The 22,020-nt window shown below is 52.9% G+C and overlaps 1 protein-coding gene across 1 annotated transcript in view; it reads left to right on the forward strand.

Moving 5' to 3' along the window:
- The window catches only part of LOC119105428 (uncharacterized), a 44,370-nt gene that overhangs the window by 7,643 nt on the left and 14,707 nt on the right, over positions 1–22,020 (forward strand). The window contains exons 2-7 of the mRNA XM_037228892.1: positions 15,762–15,813; positions 16,030–16,061; positions 16,345–16,601; positions 17,460–18,597; positions 18,922–19,155; positions 19,375–19,456. Coding sequence (XP_037084787.1) covers positions 15,762–15,813; positions 16,030–16,061; positions 16,345–16,601; positions 17,460–18,597; positions 18,922–19,155; positions 19,375–19,456 — 1,795 coding nt within the window. The remainder of the gene's footprint in view (positions 1–15,761; positions 15,814–16,029; positions 16,062–16,344; positions 16,602–17,459; positions 18,598–18,921; positions 19,156–19,374; positions 19,457–22,020) is intronic.

Raw genomic sequence — 22,020 nt, forward strand, 5'->3', positions numbered from 1 at the left:
CATTCCCTTTAAGTGGAAATGGCAAAGTTTCAACTTGCGAAAACAACTCGGAAAAACAGGTGGAAATTTCGTTCTGATCTTGCATCTCAGCGACACGAGACTAACATATCCTGACGGAAGAGGAAATAGCTATTTATATAGAGTTAGGAGTGTAAGTCGTGTGCAAACAGTCACTGGCTTTCGCGCTCAAATCATTAATCCATCCATGGTGGGGATTTTTTAGTTCCCGGAAAACGCGGTTAGCTGACCCGCGGTCACTCGTCGCACCTTACTACCAGGACAGTAAGAGATAGACTGCCCGATCAGAGCCTACCTTACTTTAGCGACGTCGGCAATCTCTCGAAATCAGCTCCGAAGCGCACATGCTAAAGCCTGCCCGCCAGCCTCGTCACCGAAGAAACAAAGAACCAGTTGTGGGGGAGGGAGGGGGCGTCACATGCGACATGTGCGCTGCAGACTCACATAAAATCAAGGAATCAACTGGCGTGAAAAACTCGGCCGTCCGTGACTCACCTTCTCCCAGTAACTTTTCGGACACTGAAGAACAAAACACGCAGCATTCTTTCTTCATAACGTAAAATATACGTGAATTGTCTTGACTCCCTCTGACCCTTAAATCTTGTATTCCATCGCCGATGATTCTTTACGCTATAATTCTATAAAATTTGACTTAAGCACAGCGTCCAAGTGGAAGGAGTGGAACTTTCAAACGTGGCAGCACATGTTGTGGTGCCTGCAAATATGGATCACCATTAATGAAATCATTAGTTGTACGGGGGTCAGCTAAACAAAATATTTCTATTGTTAAGACGTCCATTGTCCTCCCTTTGACTTTGAGCTGAAAATAAGTGTTGCGGGATCACAATTGTTGCCAATCTCTGGAAAAACAGTTGAGAAATCGTATTGATAGTTCTAGTCTTCATGGAGGGCGCATTAACCATAAGTATCATGGTATATATATTAAAACGGAAAAACAGGACAGACGTTTATTCTTCGCGGGTTTCTCTGCGTCAGTGTTGAAGTTCAACTGGCATTGAGCGAGCTGCAACGGTGCGACATTGATTGTTTTTGGCGCATTGTGATATATACAATGGTAGTTATGGTTACTGTTCCTTCCGTGATTACCATGTCAAACCTTGACTCTGTACTTCAGCAAATTTAGGCCCAGTCTTTTAGATTCAGACAGTAGCAAGCAGGAACCCCGCTATAAAATGGCGCGATCGGAGCGATATTTCGATATGCCCGTTCTTATCTTGCAGCCAAATTACAAAACACATGGTTCAAAAGCACAACGTGTTGCAGAGGTAGGTGTGACTTGGGTAACTAAAATTAGGCTACGCTTGGCAATTACAGTCGGGCAACATTTTGGAGCATCATTGGGCTGGATTGTATCGATGTATTGTCTAAGGAGGTTTACTTATAGTCACCATTATGGAGTTTGAGTCACTTAAAGACAAGAATCAAAGAAACGCGATGATCCAGTGCAGACCATGTAGGGGTGTCACACGCCATCTTTAACATCCGCACAGGGTTGAAATTACGCAACCCGATTTGGACCAGAAACATGCAATAAGGTCATTGAATGGAAGGCGACATGACGTTAAAAGATATCTCACAAGTCAAGGAATGCCTTTGCAGTAACATAAATGTTCTGGTAGTCTTTGGACAGGGTTAAGAGGAGATTACACGTTATGAAGTCTTGTTGGGCATGTTACACCACTGTGTAGTCTCATTGGGGTTGCAAAAAGAAACGAAAACGTTCAGAAGACAATGGAACGGCTTGGTGGGAAACAGGTTCGGAATTTCGGCTGAGGACATCTTAGGAAGTGGGTATGTCCGGGCTAGGCATGATGTGGTTGGCAAAAAGTTTGTTTTTGCTGAACCACCTACTTCTCTAGTACCAAATGTTTGGTGTTGCAGGGAAAAAAGATAACAAGGCATAGAAATGTGTGCATGGTTTTTATGTCTTTCGTAGCTGTTCAATTTTACTGTATCTTTCATCGACAGTCCACTGGACATCAGCTGACATCCTTCATTTGAAAAAATGTATGTTTTACATGGATGGCTATGCAATGACATTGCCTTAAGGCATACACTGTTGCCATACCCGCATCAAACGAGGAATCAATCTCAAATCAGCAGAAAGTATGTTTACCTCCGTATTTTGCCAAACAGCGCAGAAGAACCATGACTACGTCAACCAGAGCTATGCTACGGATATGCCAGTCGGACTCTCTCCAACTTCGCCAGTTGGCGGTTCTCAGCGAGCCAAACAACGAGCGTTGGTCCTTGGAAACGAGATGACATCACCAGCCACGGTAGTGATCAGGTGCCCAGCAATTTTTCGGGATGTGCAGCTCATGGATGCTGCCTTGTGGGAGCTTTCTACGGCCGAACTCCTCGACATCTCGTAATATTACTGAGCTCGTACTCGGTACGTTGGCAGCTCTTCCAGGCATCCACGCCTGGCGTCTTAGGTCTCGTGATAGCCATAAGCGGCCATGTGCCTGGCCCAACATGAAGCGAAGGTGTTATGTTGCAGCCCCGAGTTCCAAGGAATTTGGACTGGGGATTACTGAAAATATATCTAGTGGTCTCCGGAAACTTGAAGAAGAACTTTCCCGCACGGTTTTTAAAAGTCCAACAAATCCCAAACACCTGAAACAGTGCCGCACCTGCGTTTTATCTTTTGAAAACGCTGACCGATCCAGACCGAAACGTTGTTGTAATGAATAAGCCACGAGATGGTGCTTGAATCCCATGTGGCATGCGCTACGGTTGAGACTTTGCAGACGGCTTTAGGTTGTTGCGAACAAGTGTGGCTGCATGGTTTTTGTATTGACTGTTGCGGAGACCAAACGCTTTTAAGGTCTCACAATGAGCCTTAAAGCAGCATTGTTAAGGAGCATTTTGTCAGTTTTGATCCCTGTGGCGTTGCTTCTGAACATGAGGTTGTGCCATCCTTTTGACTCTGCACTGAGCAAAGATTATGCCCCCAAAACCCTCTGATGCAGGGTCGACTTAAACAACTCCCTGCGCGCTGCTTAGGGTACTGTAAACACCTTTAAACGAGTACCAAAGACTCTTGACAGGTTACGTGTCAGTTTGACATGACGATGCCATTGAAACATCGTTTTCTTCTCCCTTTTCTTAAGCGCTCATCTCTATAATGGAACGAGTTTATCCTCGGAACGGGGCTGGTGCTCCGCAATACACAAAGCAAGTGCCCGCAAGTGGTAGATACTATGCTGTTATCAATCAGTTCGATTATATCGTAATGGGATTGGTTTTGTTTGGATTAGAGCCCTATCCACCAGGATTAGTCATTTCAGGGCTGTGATATTGAAGGGCGTGGATAGTGGTGGAGGAAAACTGCATTACATCTGGGCGTTTGTGGTGCTGAGTGCCACACACCGATCCCTATTCGGGATATGTTTGGGCGCTCGAGCGGGATGCCCGCCAGTGGGCCGACATTTGATGCACATTTGCCATCGACATTTGCCATGCGGTTACTGGCGTGTGCCTAACACGTTAGCCCCTCGAATTGGTTTGTCGAGTCGAATTGACTACGATGGTTTCGTGCTGCCACACGTGCAGTTGCATCAATGCTTCCTTTCAGACTGCTTCAGAGATGATCCTGATCTGTCAATGCTCCGGACCGAAGGGGGGGGGGGGGGCCGACGCAGGTGAGTGCATTGACGGAGACAATGCCAAGACAAATGACAAGTGTACCATGCGCCCAAAAAGTTGGGTTATGGGGAGTGAGCAGGGATGCCGTTTCCCTCACGGCCGTGGCGCAGATAAAAATGGCGGCAGAATCATGGCCCCTGCAAAGACAATCACAAATTCCTTTTCGCGGAACAACTGCCGAGATATGTTGGAAAGGCGATTAGTACCCCGTTTCCGCTCCCCTGAACTCTGAGAGGACAGTGGGTCATGTCCGGGAAAAAACCCCGTTTGGGGTGCATTTAAGGGTAGTTTTTGACGCTTGTTCGTGCTCAACCCTCAACATTTATTGTTGACATCGTCAGTTAGGTTAAAAAGTGGTGCGCTAAGAGGCATGTGTCGTCTTCACACGCATTCTCATTTATTCAGCGTTTCATATACTTCGTTTGATGTCAACAATTGACTTTTAAATGAGGACATAAACCACGGGCATTTCAACAACAACGTACTTCTCGTTGAAAAGTTCTCACTTTCACCAAGGCTTGACACAAAAAGAGGGTGCACCAGCCACACATAATTTGGCATTAACATCACACGCTGTGACCTTATAACACTCAGCATAGCAAATCGCGCTGCCACATACCACTATGACCTATTCCAGGTTGAGTTGTTGATAGCATTTTCATTATCTGTGTTGTTTGCTCGCATTGTTACTCCAAAGAGATAATTCATAAGCTTGATTCATTTGTCTGTTAACTACGGGGATGTCGTCGTGAATGACTAGTTCTTCCAGTATGTTGAGATTTGTTGTGTTGTGTCTTGTTGCCGTAATTTCAGTATTTTGTGTGAGTGAGACGTGGCGCGTGAGACGATCTGGCGCGATCGTGAGACGATCTGGCGCGTGAGACGATCTGGCGCGATCGTGAGACGATCTGGCGCGATCGTGAGACGATCTGGCGCGATCGTGAGACGATCTGGCGCGATCGTGAGACGATCTGGCGCGATCGTGAGACGATCTGGCGCGTGAGACGTGGGCCATGGTCGCGTTCCATGTGCTCTTTTGGTACCCCCCCCCCCCCCCGTGAGATGCATCGCAAACTTTGCAGCAGAGTTGTTGAATGACAACAATGAAGCATGCCGAGCGAATTGGTAGGGCAACGTGCTAGCCACGTGGTTCACACTAGAGACGCAACATTTTAAAGAAGTTCCAGCCCGCGGCTTGGCCCATTCTGGCCAGACCTATTCAGCTCGCAGAAGCCCGCTGTGATACAGTGCTGACCCGGCATTTAACGGCAGGTACAGGTCCATTACAGTCTGTATTTTGCCATTTCTCCCCAGGTTTTGACGTACACTTTAAGTGTGCATAAAATGTATGTCCGTGTCATCCGATGCACAGCATTGTTTGGCTAATACCAGTGACGTTACTCCGACAGCAGTGAGCGAAGTACCTGAACTGTGTAGTTTCTACTATACTAAAGAACATCTTAAACGCTGTGGTGCCGTTTTTGGCTACAAATAAGAAGGAAGGGAGAACAATTTAAAATGATCGATCACCAAAATGCACCAGGGACTTCGCCCTTGTACGTCAGTGAGTAAACTATAGGGTAAGTCTTCTAAAATTGCATACGTCAATTGATGGTGTTGCATTGACAGATACGGAAATGTTTGTATTTCAAGTCGATGGAAGCCTCCTCAGCTTATGACACCGTACACGGACACAAACTCTGTTTGAATGCGTCGTAATCGCCACAGTTTCTCGACGTGCATTCAAAAATAAAGTACAGGCTTTTATTTTGTGTTTGTTACCCTGAAAGACTTATTCTTTTAAGGACAGCAAAAACAACATGATGCATATGTCATTCAACAGCACGGAATAAATACCTCACAACAGCTTTGTCATTATCCACGTCTTCCCCTTACCTCTATTCATATTCCACGGTATGATTGCCACCGCCATCGCCGCGCCGTTTGTGATATTGCCTATAAGCAAGGATAGCAATAACATTTTGGCCCGTTCTTTGCCATTCGCGCGAGGTTAGCACGTCTGGCAATGCTTCTGCACACAAAGTGGCATGGCATGCACAGTCTAAACACATTCAGGCGGCCCAGAGCCCCTTCAGATTGAAACGAGGTGCGTAGGATTATATATCAACCAAGTTTCAATTAATTAAGTTAGGGAGGGACCCGCTCGCCGCGAGCTCCCCACCGTTGAGTTGCGTACCTCCGTCCGGTGACGTTCACGCCAAACATTCCTTCCTCTAGTTGCGTCAGATGATGCTGGCGTAACATTTATTCCTGGTCAAAACCGCAGACAGGGTCGGAGCCCAATCTCCACCGATATCAAAATCAATCACACGCGCACCTTTAGTTTCTTTCTCCCTGACCGACTATTCCCCAGGCTCTCCCGCACACCATGTATCCGTATTCCCGCGATGGAAATTGACGACAGAATTGATAGGACTCATTGACAAGAATGGGTTGTAGATTTTCCGCGTTCTGACCCAGCTGTTTTAAGTGTGGTTTGTTGTCAGGATGTGCAACAGATTTATTTCACTGAAGTCATTTTGACGCCATTTTGACTGTTGTCTTCCAGTAGTTGAACGCTTCATCAGATCTCAGTGTCCCAATAAAACAACAGATCTGCCACCTTGTGCGACTCTCTGAAGGCTGCGTGATATATTTAAGCTTAAAAGGGACTATCCCACCTTTCTTGTACTTGTCATTTATTGATACGCCAGACGCGTACAGTTTGCTCAGCAGTGCTAGTTTTCTGGAAATGCTTCTGAATAGCTGAGAATAACGATTAGAAGTGACCGAGCGTGTGTTGGAAATCTCATTGCTCACCTGCTCATTGACTCCCTGCTCACCACTATTAAAGCTGCACATCTCATTTGCCAACCTGTTTCCAACGTGTGTGTTCTGTAATGATTGCAACACACCAATGGGTCAAAACGTTTGTGGAATATATCCCACGAAAGCTCGAAACTCTCTGTTAAGACAAAAAACTTTCGAACATGAAGATATGATCCCACGAACTCAATTAAACGTCATGTACGATTGCGCACGGTGGTTGTGACGACGGTGGTCGCGACTGCAGGAAAGAAGCGTAGTGTTCTTACAAAGCCTTTACAGCGTGATTTGAACTAGGAAACAATTAGAATTGGAGGCCTTTTTATGTCATGATGGTTCTGCTGTGGCCTCGCCCGTCCCACTTCGCTAAAGGCGTCCTGCTGGGCAATAACATGCGATGGACCAAGCCACTAACATCTCTCCCCAGTCCCGCTCTGTTACCCCGATATTATCCACATCTTCATCATGCATCATCTGAAAAGGGAGCCTTCGTTTAGTAAAGGATGCGATCTGTTTTGGTATGACTCCCGGCTTCAAGAGGCGATAAAATTCCCCGGATAAAATTATATTCCTAGCCACCTTCTGTAGCCGCCATTGAACGTAACATGGTACTGAAAGTTAGGGAAGGTATGAAATGGATTGTGAGCCCCCATGGCCAAGTTCCAGGGCTTTATTTTGGAGGGTTTTCCAGAGACGCAACCGCAAAACTGGGGCGGTGCTTTCAGTCGTGTTCCTTACCCAAGCCGGGCCAGGGGCGGCTGGTCACACCAGTGCGGACAATGGTCTTTTGAGCCGGTGTCACTTCATCTCCTCATTGAGCCATTACGGTCTTTGCGATTCTGACAACCACCCTCAGAGCAGCAGAGGGTGAGAACGAAGTAATTGGCATCGCAATAGATAAAAAATTGTAGGTCAGGCGTACGTTACATCGAGAGACCATCTATCACTCACGCACGGCTCTTCTTTATCTCGCCTTCTGTAGGTTGGATTTCCTCTTGCGTTTGAAGCTGGACTGCCAGCAAGTTTCTATACGCGGCAGCCGCACAGTCAGTTGAACGTCTTCGGCGACCCCACCTGGACTTGACGGCAGCGGCAGTCGTGCGTACGCGAATGGCGGGAGTGTTCATCGATCTGGTGGGGGTCGACGTTTGGGATTCTGCAGTTGTTGGCTTTCTTATGGGCAGCGGGTCGGGTCGCATAGGACGGTACATCCCGACTGGCCTTGCTTCGTTTACGCATTGGAATGTTGCCTAGGCTACGTAAATGGTGGACAGCGATGTTTATTTTCACATAAATGACATGGCTGATAACGACTGCTGTCCTGGCCATCAAGTTTGTACTGTATCTAAGTATCTAAAGGTCTTCCATCATATATTATGTATGTATATATATATATATATATATATATATATATATATATATATATATATATATGTGATGGAAGGCTTTCATATTACATATAAGAATTATATATATATATATATATATATATATATATATATATATACGTGTGTGTGTGTGTGTGTGTGTGTGTGTGTGTGTGTGTGTGTGTGTGTGTGTGTGTGTGTGTGTGTGTGTGTGTGTGTGTGTGTGTGTGTGTGTGTGTGTGTGCGTGCGTGCGTGCGTGCGTGCGTGCGTGCGTGCGTGCGTGCGTGCGTGTACACTAGCATTCTGCAGCGAGACATCTCAGTTCTTTTTGCAACCTGTATCATTCTCAGCAAACCATTTTTTTACTTCCGAAATCAAAAGTTGTAATGAACACACTTAAATTCGGTGCAGGACGGCCCGCCCAGGACACCTCTTAAATATATATCGTACATTGGAACGTGTTTCTTACCTTGAATGCGTAGCCATCGTACCGTTGAAGGTACGGTGTTTCCAGCATATCAATACATTTCTCTCTTTCTGAGCCTCTTGTATACCGCATCTCTGCTCTACACTCTATAAGCCAACAAAGTCCACATTGTTAATCGAGTGGCCCAGTGATTTAAAGTGGATGGATGCGTGATGGCCCGCCTATGTTCTTTCTGTCCTGACGGTTGACGAATGGCTTGCCGAACGGATAGATGAAGTCTCCCTGTCTCCCCGCCATAACATACTAATCCGCTCATTATAAATGATGGGCGGGAGGGGGGGGGGGTAAGAGGCACTCCCAAAATGCCTCAAAACACAAAGCATAAAACTTAGTTCATGTTACCCTGGTAACTCAATGTATGTGCTGTTCGCGAGAAGCTATTTTTGATTTACTGGTTAAGGAAAGAAAACGAATTAAATAGGGATATGAATTAAAGAAATTACTGGAGCTTCAGGTTAGCGATCAAAAGATTAGTGAGTTCAAACCATGAGACTGATCGAAGCTTTCAAGGCTGACTGATGGACATACGTGGTACATACGGACGTACATAGTGCACACATACAGGCGCACATAGTGCATGTCACACCCTGTCAGGCCTTTTCCAGGATCGCCGCTCACTGATCACAGCCGGAGACACAACTGGCCGACACGCGTTGTGTGTAAGAGAGCGCCACTGACGAGGGCAAGAATACTTAGATCAAGAATACTTAGATCATCAAGATTAGCTGTTTGTCAGCGTTCGGGGCCATGATAAAAATGACAGCTTTACCCCCGCGTCGCTTTCGTCTGCGCAGTGGTGTGGACAAAAAGTCGAATGGCCAATTAGTCAAAAAACAGTCAGTAAGAGCAGTAAAAATATAATTATGTGTTGAGATGGGATTGATCCTGTTCTTTCAAAGGAGACAATTGGGCCGGCACTGTTTAAGGAGAGGAACGCGTGCGAGCGCTGCTCCGCCGCCAGTGCGGCACGATCCGACGGCTGCCGAGCCCGTCAGCTGGCCGGAAAACTGCCGAACCGGTTCTGAAATCGGTGTCGCGATGGCAACCGGGCGGCTCTGGGCATTTAAATCCTTCGTATGGAGACTGATTGCCGGTGATGTTGCACGATGTAATTTATGTGTTACATGTCACATATTTGTTTCTTACATCTTATGTTACTGTCGGCATTTTACGTATAGATAATGTCATGTTATGTATACTGCACCTAACAGCGGACTTTTTCTTTTTCATTTAAGTAGATCGGTAAATAGTGGTTCACTTCAAAGAACATAGTCGCTCTTCTCCATATGGCAAAGTATTTTCAATCGGACAGGTTAAATGCCACCGTACCCCTTATATTCCATTGCTCGTGTGTTTACTTTGTCACGGTCATTGTTCACCGTTTGCATTTTTCCTCCTCCGATCGAAAAGGAACCACTGTCCACATGACATCATCACGTTCTACCTTTTGCATTTTCCGTTCTTTTGCTTGTTCATGTCTTCTTTTTTTTAAAAACATGACAATTATTACGCGGCGTATGTCCTCGTCGCTGGCACAGTTAGGTTATCCGCCGTGAATGTCGATTTTACTGAAATGAACCCAGTGGATGACACAGCAAAGTGTACCGAAGTATAGTCATTTTACTTATAAACCACACTGAGTAACTTGCCTGATCAAAGCAAAAGAGGGATCACACACGAGTGTAAAAGATATGACTCCTCGGCTTGTATTAGTTGAAATTACACTTAAAAACTGAGGTGTCGTTACAAACAAACTGTCCGTTCATCTGGAGTATAGCTCGTTTGCACAACGGATTTAATAATACCCAAATCAAAAATATAATTAATGCATAAAATCTGTCGCGCTTGGCCCTGTGAATCGTTTAATAGGTAGAACACCCCTCCCGTATCTGCGCGTGCTGACACGCCCTGCGTGCGGGAGCGAGCATATGGGCAAAGCAATGCAATTGCCGTCACTCTCGCAAGCATGCTTTTGAAGTGAACAGGCTGTTTGCTTGCAGCTACCTTCAATCTTCCGGCTGGCTGCATTTTCTTTGCGCTCGCGCCGGGTACCAGGAAGCGTTCCCACGTCTGCCACGGCTGCAGCTGAAACGGTCCGCTCCGTGCCGACCGTGGAAGCCGGTTTCCTCGCAGCCACAGCTAGGCTTAGAGATGGTCGATGCTCGCAGGCGATGCGCCCGGAGCGAGCGTCGGCTGAGTGGTGCGTGAAACGACCGGTAGCTCTCGGGACGGCCAGGTGGCCTCCAGACCGCTGTCCGGCTTGGAGGCCGTGGCGGCGTTACGGGATGGTAGAGCCGGAACCCAAGCGGTCACTGCACTCGGGACAGTGCCTGAGGCGTCTGAGCGTGGCCGGGCCGAGAGTGCCGCCCTCCCTCCTCCCCCTTCCCCCCGAGCAGCCGCCGCGCCGTGGCTTTGGGCGCGCGCCGGAGGTTACCGGTTGGTAGGTGGGAGGAAGGAACCCTTTTGAAACACACCCATGCCAAACTTGGCGTTCTGTGCCTCGTGGCCCGGCTGAGATTTGTAAGAGAGGAGTTCGGGGTTGGACCGGCACGCGAACAGCCATGTTCACCACCCCGCTGGCATGTCGGATGCCGAGAACTGCCGGTCGCCTGCGGCGGCTAGAAGAGTACGCACACTTGCAGGTGCGTTCTCTGTAGCAACTAACAACCTTAAACTGTAAACCGCCATGTAAGCAAGCGAGCGCTTCCAGTCAGCAACTTCACTGATTGTAAATCAAGCTTATCTTTTCTGTAAGCAATAGAGAGCTTCAGCTCCTGGTTTTTCAACATGATGAGTTCAGAGTTCTTATGCATGGGCGTAGGAACAAGGAGGGGGGGGGGGGGCAGGTGGGCCACGCCCCTCCCCCCCACATTTTTCAAGGTGTGGGAGCCAGCAGTGTTAACTGCTCGCCCCCCCCCCCCCCCCCACTTTTCAGATTATGGTTGTGTTCAGCTTACTTTTGCACCACATTTAAATATGCATGGCCATTTACGTAGTCCGCCAGCCATCTTCCTCAATATACGTCATCTTTTTCGTTTGCTTATTGGCCATCGCTTAGTGTCGCAGCCGCAGGCCGACTCCACGCGACCTATGGAGACTGCAACGCTGGGCGTTCTGCCTGTTGTTGCTATGACTTTCGAGCGCGTATATTGAAAACCATATTGCACAGTTTTTATCAGTAATCAATTCTGACCGAATCTTGAACATTTTAAGACGAGCATGGATTAGCCATGTTAATACAAGCTTAGGGCCCATTTCATCTACAATCTACGTTCTGGGATTCCTCATATCTCTGAAGAAAACAGAAAAACATGGAACTGGAGCCTGTGTGGCAATTATTGGACCCCCTTTAGCGATTAGGGATGTTCTTGCGTCAATGGGGGTTCCTGTGCTGATCCGGAACCAACTGCGTGGGTCAGGAGGCCTCCCGTGTGAGGGAGGGAAACAATGTGATATGATATATCCTTCCAATGGCCTCCGGATCGACCAGGAGATCCTGCCCCGTGTCGCGAGAATGACAGCCAGAATACACTTCGCGATGGGACGGAGTGAACCTTCAGCTCTTGACCGGAACCGGAAATGTGCCCTTATGTTCAACTCGAGGGGCCCCTTGCCCGGAAGGAAATAAGGGGCCTCATTATTATTGAGTAGGGTGGAGGTCTCATTATTGCTGAGTAGAGTAGGTCGAAGTGAATTTGTAAAAAAAAACATTGCACATTAAGGACAGCGGCTATTTATTCCACGCGGGCGTTAAACGCCTGATTTCTGCAGTTCATTGACCTTAACACGCGCTCGGGCGGGGGTCAAATTGACTCGTCCCCCGAAGGTTTTTCCAGAATGGTTTCTGAACGGCGAGGCGCAGCCGCGCCATGTTCTGCATACCTGTAGACAATTGAATAGCGGATCGTTTGGCATCAACAATTTAGATGTACTTTGTAAGTTTGCTGACCTATGGCAGGTCAAAATCAGGCGATGGTTTTGGCGAAGTCAGCTTGAAGGGAATCGTTCAGTCTGATGCAGCAATGGAGTGTTAGACGGAGCCATACATGTCTTAGATGCTTTCTTAGGGAAGACAAGTATTGAATGAGCAAATTAAGTTGACCTAAGGTCAGGTATAAAGGTCAGACCAACCTGTTTTATTACTCTAGGGCTTGCTGTATGGGGTAGCTTTTTGTGCTCATTTCGGATTTGTTGATAGCAGGAACCGCATTATACATCGTCCATGGACTTCTTAGAGGTCAGAATAGGTCATTGACCTAAAATGACCTAGGTCAACATTTTGTTTTTAGAAGCATACTGTCTAGCGTAATCTTTCTCGCTGCTTCAAATGCAAAACTCAGAGCAGTCTTGTATGATTTGGTCACCATGACTTTTAAAAGGTCAAACAAGGTCACTGACCTTAAATGGGCATGTAACTGTAGCGGCACGAGGTCAAAACCTAGTCGTGTGGGTCACCAAAAGATGGCGCCAACGGGTGTTGTTGTGTGTGTGGCATTGTGCGTCGGGTGAGAAATGTGTGCGTCCCCATAGCTTCGCTGCTCCGTTGATGTTAGGCAATGATATTAGTGATATGCCTACCACAGAACGGTTGACAGTATGGCCATTGTTTAGCTGCTATTGGCATATTGACTGCCGGAACTAGGCAGATGCTTGCTACTGTCAGGTGTGGTAGTCGAACCGGGCCATATCGCTAATATACTTTTTGTGCAACCTGACAGCGCAGTGTTCTTTCCTCTCCGTGAACCGTCCCTCTCTGGACGCGCTTCCCTGTCTGTCAGTCCGGGCCGGCATCACCTCGATGCCGGCACCGAAGTTTCAAACCGGACCATCATGACTAACGCAGAAATGCTAGTCCCGGCCACTCGGCCGCAACCAGTCGGTTGACAGCCCGAGTCCTGAGGTGCGGACGATTACACTTGTGTCGCACCGCACGGGGGCTCTGGTTGTTAACTGACGAAAACAAGGGCAACTACTGCCACATTTTTTCTTTCTTCGCCGAATATAGTGACGTGCGCGACATGACGTGTTGCTTAGAAACAGTTATCTAGGTTCTGGGGGCACTTTGGATACCAACCTGGATTTCGACCTTGTTTGACCTTATTTAACCCGAAAGGCATGACCTAGAAATCTCAAAATCTGACCTAAGTGAGTTCACGTGCAGGCCAATACACCCTGTGAATTTGTTGTCTCTGGCTCTTTTAGTTCCCTAGATCTTGAGGGGTTCAAAATGATCACCCACCCGAGCGAAGGGTATCTAGCCGGCCACCCGGGCGTGTGACAAAAATGTAAACAGAATTGATTTCACGGTAACTTCTGGTTTCTGTTCTGGTGGCAACGTAAAAATAACAGTGAAACGAAGAAAACCGTGTCCCTTGTTAACAAGCTAACTATATCCGGGGATATTTTTGTGGGGATCGCCGTTTTCTCAACCCTGTGTTTCTCTCAGCAAGGCTCTGGCTACCCCCTGCCTACACACAAAAGCTGATAAAATAATCTACGTTGGATGGCTGGCAATTGAATGTCCGTTGGGCCAATTTATACCTAAAGTAGGCAGCTTACCGGCGGCATTTTTCTGGGGTGGTGTGGTGGAAAGGAAGATAATTCGGAAAAAGATACTTTTGCAGGAGTCCAACACATGTTTTACATCCCAAGTAGTAGCAATGCTGACCCAGAAATGTGAAATAAAGCAGCCATATTATCAATTCGCGGTCAGTCATTCGGAGACAGCCGGGACAGGACAGTGGCCACCGACGGCAGACGGGAGCAGGTTTCAGAAAAGGAATATAAAACAGAAGGGCCTTCATTCTGCGGCTCGATTTTCTTGCTTTTGATTTTGTCGCATGGTTTTTGGAAGTTTTAAGCTTCCGAATTTGTTTCCGCCTAAAATGCCGCGACAAGTCTTATTTGTTGAAAAGCAGCCAGCGAAATGAAGGCGCATGCAAAATCTGTTGCACTGTAAGCTATCTTTTTTTTCTTTCTTTCTTTTTTTAAAATTTATCCCGAATGGTTTGTATGGGTGATTTCGGATTCAGAGTACCTGCTAAGCATAGCTTGTTGCGTGTACCCCGAACCCACCACCCAAGCGTGCCGTCCAGTTCAACAGCTAATTTTGCCTCCGCCCTTTCGCCGGACAGGAATGCGGAGGGTTTTACGTGCCGCACAATGCTGCGACACGGCCGCCTCGGGTCTGGGTTGACCCTCGTTGGCCAGTTGCCAGCTGGCCTTTCCGTTTCAGTCGGGTCAAACAATGCGCCCACTCTGGGACTCGTACCCAGTGCCGCTGGATTACGAGTCCAGCATCCTTCCCCAAGACCACGGAGGCGGCTATCGATTCACTTTCCAAATTTTCACCGGCCTATGCTCAGGCCATAGTTTGGCATCTACCCTGTGGAGACAGACGCCCCCTCAATGTCCCAAAATGCCTACCCACTCGTGGAATTTCGGCTCCCCAAGAAAGACAACGTTGAAATGGACGAATAATCTTGGGAGGCTGGATGGCCTTATTTCCCGAATAACATAGACGATTCGCATAGGCAAGAGTGTGCACCAGTGAGAAATAGCTCTAGGTGCATATCTAGGATAGCAGTCATAGTCGAATAAAGAACGGTAACCGCCATCCCTACCCTCCTCCCCCGCGGTCATCGGGCTTGTTTTCCAGAAAAAGTTCCTGAAGTACGCCCTGAGATTGCCCCCCCCCCCACACTTTTTGAAACGTTCCTACGCCATGTTCTTATGTTAAGCTTTCGAACTTTCGACATACTAGGAAGTGCTGGCTACACAATGCTATTTCGCAAACGTTGGTAATATTGGTGGCTCTCGACGTTCCAAGCTGGGCTTGCGATTACGAACAAAAAGGATTGTGCAAGGTTGAGGAGAAAGACATTTAAGGTTAAGACACGTGAATCCAGAAAATGCTCTGAACACGTGTAGACATTGCTCACAAAAGATGCCGGAAGTAGTCGAGCTCCTAGCTCCCGCATCCTTACACCGACCGCACGGTTCCGCGTTAAGGGCCGCGCAAAACACGGGCGGCCAAGCGGGCAGGATACGATAACTCAGCGCAGTGCTAAAAACCGAGCCAACATGAGTGAGCTTCGGCGAGATTAACTTCGGAAAGAGTTTGCGAATTTTGTCTTTGTCTACAACAGCCCTTCTGTGTGCTCGCGTGCTATCTGCCCTGATCACGACGCAGTGCTGCTGCCAGTATGCTCGTTGCGTCCGCGCCCGACGGCCCGTGCACGAACGTCATCCGCGACCGAGTGGCGCTCGGCCGCTGACAGCCCCGAGGCTCGGCCGCTGACAGACCTGAGGCTCGGCCGCTGACAGCCCTGGGGCTCGGCCGCTGACAGCCCTGGGGTGGGACCACTGACCCACCCCGTCCCTGCCGCAGGAGGCCCGGCCGCTGAGCCGTCACCAGTCGCTCAAGATGGAGTGGAGACCGCGTGGGCGAGGCGGCCGGCCGCCGCGCCGGCCCGCCCCGCCGCCGCCGTACCTGCCGTTCGCCGGCCCGGCGTCGCTCGGCTGGCTCCTGCCGGCCGTGGCCGGCCAGCTGCCGCTGCCACCGGGCTCGGCGGCCGCCGGTGTCTGGAGACAAGCCCTGGGCTTTCATCCGAGTGCGGCCGGCGCGCTCGGCTTCACCGGCTCGCCGGCGCTGGCAGCGGCGGCGGCCGCCGCCAGGTTTCCGCTGGCGGTGCGTGCTCCCAGCCAGGGACCTGGGCTGGGGTTGAACCCGGTGAGAAACCAACCAGCCTCACCCAGCGTCACGTTTTTATGGTCATGTTGGTCACGAGGTATTTTGTTGCACGATTAGTCGTTTTAACAGTACTAAGGTGCCGGGCTTCGACTTTTTATTTGTGATTTCTTGTTCTTCTGTTTTCACGCCATTGATCGTATAGGTCGTAAACCACCATATGTGATGCCAGCTGCCTCGCCATCGGCGGCACCAGCTGAGCGTGTCGCACTGTGCGCCGCAGATGTTTGGCGTGCGGCCGCTGCGCGGGCAGTCTCGTCCGGTGCCGGCGCCGCTGCCGCTTCGAGGCCAGTCTCGTCCGGTGCCGGCGCCGCTGCCGCTGCAGTACAGTCGGCCTCTCCGACCGCGGCTGGCGCCGTCTGGCACCGGCGCGGGCGCCGCTCGCAACAGCCGGGCTCCCGAGGCCGAGATGCGCGAGATGGCCGAGCTGGAGGCGCAGGAGCTGGCCTCGTGCGAGGCCGAGACGGCCCGGCCGCACACGTGCACGCGCGACGGCCGCGTCACGCACGTGATGGGCTTCCAGCTGCCGCCCGAGCTGCAGGTGACTGTGGTATCCTGCGCAGCTCCGGCTCCGGCTCCGGCTCCGGCTCCGGCTCCGGCTCCGGCTCCGGCTACGGCTACGGCTCCGGCTCTGGCTCCGGCTCCAGCTGCACCGGCTCGGGCGTTGGCGCCGGTGCCGGTGCGGCCCGCTCGCCGCCCGCCGCCGGAGCTGAGGGCGCTCCGTCCATCGCCAACCGGACCATGGATACGCCAGGACGCGGCGGCCGCGAGGGTCGCCGGTCGGCCGCCGGCGCCGCGGCCGCCTCCGCTCCGTCCGCTAAGCCCCGCCGTGCCGGCTGACCGGCCGGGCGCGGCGGCGAGGGCGACGGCGGTGGCAGCGGCAGTCATGAGCGCTGGACGGAGCCTGCCGGAGTCGGACGCCGGTGGTCTGGTGGCGGGCGGACTGGAAGCGGAGAGGACAGGGGACGTGAAGCCCGGACGGACTGCGGTGGAGCATGTACTGCAGCATCCGGACCGGCAGGCGGAGGCGCCCGTGAAGCCCGAGCCGCCGGTCGGCGACGGGCCGAGAACTCCGGGCAGCGCGTGCAATCTGGACGAGGCGGACGCTGCGGGTCGGTCCGCGGTTTACACGGCGGAGGTGACGCCAAGCATGCACTCGAAGCAAGACAGCAAGCATCGGTCCGGGAAGGCGGACCGCATGAAGACATCCTCCGACTCCTCCTCGTGTCCACCCAGCCCTGGCGCGCCGAGGCGAAGGAGCAAGCACCGCCGGCGCCGGGAATCAGCGTCGGCAGAGCGAGCTGCGCCCGCGCCAGACCCGGCCCAGCCGCTGCCTAGGATCCCCACACTGCGCATCACCAGGAACAAGGACGACGAGTACTCTGTGCAGTCGAGCGACGCGCCTCCGCCGGATGACCGGCCCTCGTCGGCGCCGCCGCCGGCCCGGCCCAGGAAGAACGCCTCCTTCTATAGCTTCGAAGCGGACGAGACGCGCCACACGCGGCTCGGCGACGACGGCCGGCCGCGCTTCGTGTGCGACATCTGCCAGACGGTGTACCAGCGGCTGCACAGCATCAAGCGCCACTATTTTCGCGCGCACATCAACCACAAGTACGTGCACGAGAGCGACATGGCCAGCGCCGAGCTGACGGCGCTGCAGGACACGGCCGGCTTCCGCGAGGAGGGCGAGCGGCGTGACCGGTCACGCCTGCCGTTTTTATACTGCTGCTACGCCTGCCGAACGCTGTATGACTCGCTGGCCGAGGCCGAGCGGCACTGGCGTGCCGCGCACGCCGCAAGGCCACGCGAGCCGCCCGCCGGCAAGCGGTTTGACTGCGCCCAGTGCGAGCAGGGCTTCGCCACCAAGCGCGAGCTGGAGAGGCACGGCGAGGTGCACCAGAGCCAGACGTTCGCCTGCGGCTTCTGCGACCAGGTGTTCCCGTGCGAGTCCGTCAAGAAGCGGCATGAGAAGATCCACGCGCGCGGAGAGGCGCGCCCGGCCGAGGCCGGCGCTCAGCAGACGATCGCCAAAATCAACATTGGCGGTGTCAAGGTGAGCGTCGGCATCGGCAACCTGCAGCAGCTGCGCAAGATCCAGGAGGCGTGCAAGGAGATGTCGGAGACGAGCAACGGCGCCATCAGCCTCGAGTCGGCCGATCTGGAGGCGCTGGACCAGCTGGTGGAGGCCAAGCCGGCCAGCGAGCGCTACAACTACCCGTGTGCCGTATGCCAGAAGAGCTTCTCCACATACCGCAGCATGTGCTGCCACCAGCGGATGGCGCATCCGAGCCGGCCAATCCCCAGCAAGGGTCGGGCGGCGGTGCTGCGCTGCCCGGCGCAGGACGAGGAGGCGCTCTTGGAGCAGCGTGCCGCCGACCAGGCGCGCTTCCTCGCCGGTGTCGCGCGCAACGTGGCCGAAAACCTGGCCTCGTTCGTGGACGGCCGGGCCGCGACGCTGCCCTCCAGGCGGACGCCGGTGGCGGAGCTGCTTCCGTCCGACCTGCCGCCGCCGCCGCCGCCGCCGCCGCCGCCGCCGCCGCCGCCGCCGCCGCCGCCGCCGCCGCCGCCGCCGCCGCCGCCGCTGCCGCCGCCGCCGGCGCCGCTGCGCCAGCGCCAGGCGCCGCCGCTGGTCGGGCCCGGTCTGGACGTGGCGTCGCTGCTTTGGCTACGGGCCGGCCAGCGGTCAGCGCGCACCGCGCCACCGCCGCCCGCAGCCGGCCTGCTGGGCGCGCTGGCCCTTCGGCCTGCCGCCGCGCAGGCGCCGGCGCCGCCCACGCCGCCTTCGCCGCCGGCGCCGGAGCCGCCGCCGGCCGCCGCCTGCTACCGGGCGCTGACGGAGTGGCAGACGGCGCCACCGGCGACGGCCGCCGCTGCGCCGCTCAGCGGTGAGTGGGAGCGGCTGGCCTGCTTTCTGTGTCACGCCTGCGCCGCGGTGTTTTCCGGTCTGAACGAGCTGGAAGCACACAAAGCGCTGCAGCACCCGCACGTGCAGTGCGGCCACACCAGCCTACAGGAGGCGCCGCACGCGCTGGCGGCCGACGTGGCGCGCCAATTCGCCCGCGCGGCGCCGGCCGAGCGCGAACCGCCGCCACCGCCGGCGACCTGCGCACGCTGCCGATGCCGGTGCGCCTCGCCGTCCGAACTGCACCGCCACCTGCTGGAGTGCGCCGGCGACGCCGACTGGGACAGCTGGAGCCCGCCGCAGCGGCGACAGTGGCGCGGCCGCGGCGCGCGGCGCCGCCGCCGCTTGCAGATTCGCCGCGGCGTCGAGCGTTCGCTGTCCGCGCTGCAAACGCCACGGCTGGAGCGGCCGGCGAAGCCCAAGCCCAACAAAGGTACGTGCTGGGCGGCGCTGGTCCGGAGGGGTTCACGGGCCACCATCCCGGCTGACTGTCGCCCGGCGTCGCGCGTTGTTCTGCCGGGGTTACTGGCATTTGCCATTCGAACCTCTGACAAAGTATTTTAAAATTTGGGCATGCGTGCAAATAACCATTGCGGTTGGCGCGCCCTTGAAGCCCAATAACTAACTAACAACGTTACTTGTTACCGTGTGTGTGAGGTGGGGGGGGGGGGGGGAGATCTGCCGTCTGTAAGTTGGTTGGTTCTGTACCGTTTTACTGAGGCGGGCTTAGAGGCTCCTGTGGTGGAGCAGTTGTCATCTTGATCGCGAAACGCGCTATAAACTCTGGGCGTTGGTCGCAGGGCGAAATAGCAATCTTCTGAGCATTATCACTAACGTTTTGTGGCTCCGCGGAACATGAAGGCAAGTAAGCCCCAAGCTGGAAAACATTCGCCGCGCGCTGACTGACCACTTAACTCAGCATGCCACCGTGCGTATGGATACGACCGACTGACCTTTTCATCTTGTTCAAGAAACGTGTCCAAAAACGAGTGTCGCAGTTCCGTCACATAATTACTGTCTTGTAGTAATATAAGTATTACCATCCTTTCCCAGCCTGGCGTTCCTATCGTGTGTGGTGGCTATTGATACGGCACCTGAAATGAGACTCCAGTTACGCAACCCCCCGCGTGCCCGTGGTGCTGCTCGACCGACAGCGGCACAAGCCTCGCTCAATTGAGCTAATCCATGGACTCAGCTTAATATATTTGGTTTTGAATTATTGGCCGGAGTGGAATTCAGATTAAGACTAGGGCTCCACTTCTGATTAGAAACTGGGTCACGGACATCAAGTTTTAGTGGCGTCTCCTGTCAAGAAGTTACACAGACGAAGCATGAAATTAGAAAGCTATGGGTGTCTTATGATCCGCCGCCGTGGCGTAATCCCCCCCTGGGAGATGGCTTAACCCCAGCGCTGTCGGCAGTTGAAGACGTCTGTAGGGCTTCTGAAATATACAAAGGCAGGAGGTATCTCGAGCCATTTAGTTGAATCCCCAGGCTATCAGGCGCAGCAAAATGTCCTCTGTCGTTATTGCGCCCTTCAGCGCAATCACCATCATCAAGATCGCGGGCCTTCAAAATCCTTTATCTCCGAGGCGAAATCCCAGCTACGGCACTGTCCCGCTGTGACTTGCTGTTCGTAGGTGGTGTGTGTTGCGGCGGCATCGACCCGGCCAGGACGCGGCCAGAGCGGGGTCATCATTTCGCCCCAGTTTGTCTCCCTAAGGGGACTGGACGTTTTTAGCGTGCCACGCAAAGCAATGAGGCGCTGCTTCGTGGTAAAGGCTCGCGCTCCTCGTCTGTAAGGAATACATCCGAGAGTGGACTGAAACCCGACCATGTGGCGCGGCGCTTCGAGCCGGCTGCGTGTTTCATTCACTGTGATACGGGACCCGTTCGCTGAACCCGGCACCATCGGCGGTTCTTGGACGCCGCTTATCCTACCGAAGCTCTGCTAAAACAATACATGGGCCTTCCATCCGATGGAAGGGGCGGAGCATTCAGCCACGAAGGCGTGGCCTTGGAAGTCATGGAAAATGCATGTTTCTCGCCGCCGTCCCTGCTATCCGAGCACCCAAATGTCGGAATTATTCTACGGTCGGTTATGATCACCGCGACTGACAACAAAACATCTCTCTTGCCATCGTGTGCGTATGTACACTGATTCGTCACCATCGCGTGACCCTACAAGAAGGCCTTCTGTGACTGCATGTGCAGGAATGACAGCGGTCCATGTGGTCCACATGGACGTGATTACCGTGCTACGGGAAGCGTGTTGAGCAGCGGGATCCGGGAGCGCCAAGCTCCCGAGGCCCGTTCCTGTTTCGTCGGGCACTCGCCCGCGCGTGTTACCCGCACCGGTCGCCACGTCGGCAAAGTATCGACCCGACGAAGGTGGTCAGCGGCGTGAAACAGCGCCCCCAGTGTCTGTTGGGGCTTCACTGCCGCCAAGCAGCTCGGCGCTCCCCACCATCAGTTGGCGCTGTGTCGGATTACGTGGATGCTGCTGACGCACTGAGTGCCGGTACCGCCCGCCGGCGTAGGCTGGCTGATGGCCGGGTTTCGCTCGGCTGAACCACCGTAATGGTTTCGCGTGTAGTTCGTGGACGAAGGCTTTACCGACGAAGCCGGTAATGGTAATGGCTTTACCGAGCCTGGAGCACCGAATGAGGCCACGTGGTGGTTAGGGTATATATTAAAAATGCAAGGTCTTAGTACCACTGTGCCAGCCTGGGATCGCTATGCCATTACCTATTCTTGTTGCCTTGGCCCGGTATATTTTTATGGTTCTTGATGCTGCCTGATGAGCAGTAATGTTGTGGCCGCGCGCAGTAATGGCGCCGGTGTCGCGGGTGCTGTATGCGTGCGGCGCCCGGGAGCTCGCCATCGTAATTATAAAAATTTGAAGGTAAGAGCATGAATCTACCTGTTTTGTGATTATTTACGGTATGTCCTGCCTTAAACACGACGAATGGTGTACAATGATTTTGTCTAACGGTA

Source organism: Pollicipes pollicipes, unplaced genomic scaffold (assembly GCF_011947565.3).
Source record: "Pollicipes pollicipes isolate AB1234 unplaced genomic scaffold, Ppol_2.1 Scaffold_6138;HRSCAF=7277_pilon_pilon_pilon, whole genome shotgun sequence".
Taxonomy (NCBI): domain Eukaryota; kingdom Metazoa; phylum Arthropoda; class Thecostraca; order Pollicipedomorpha; family Pollicipedidae; genus Pollicipes; species Pollicipes pollicipes.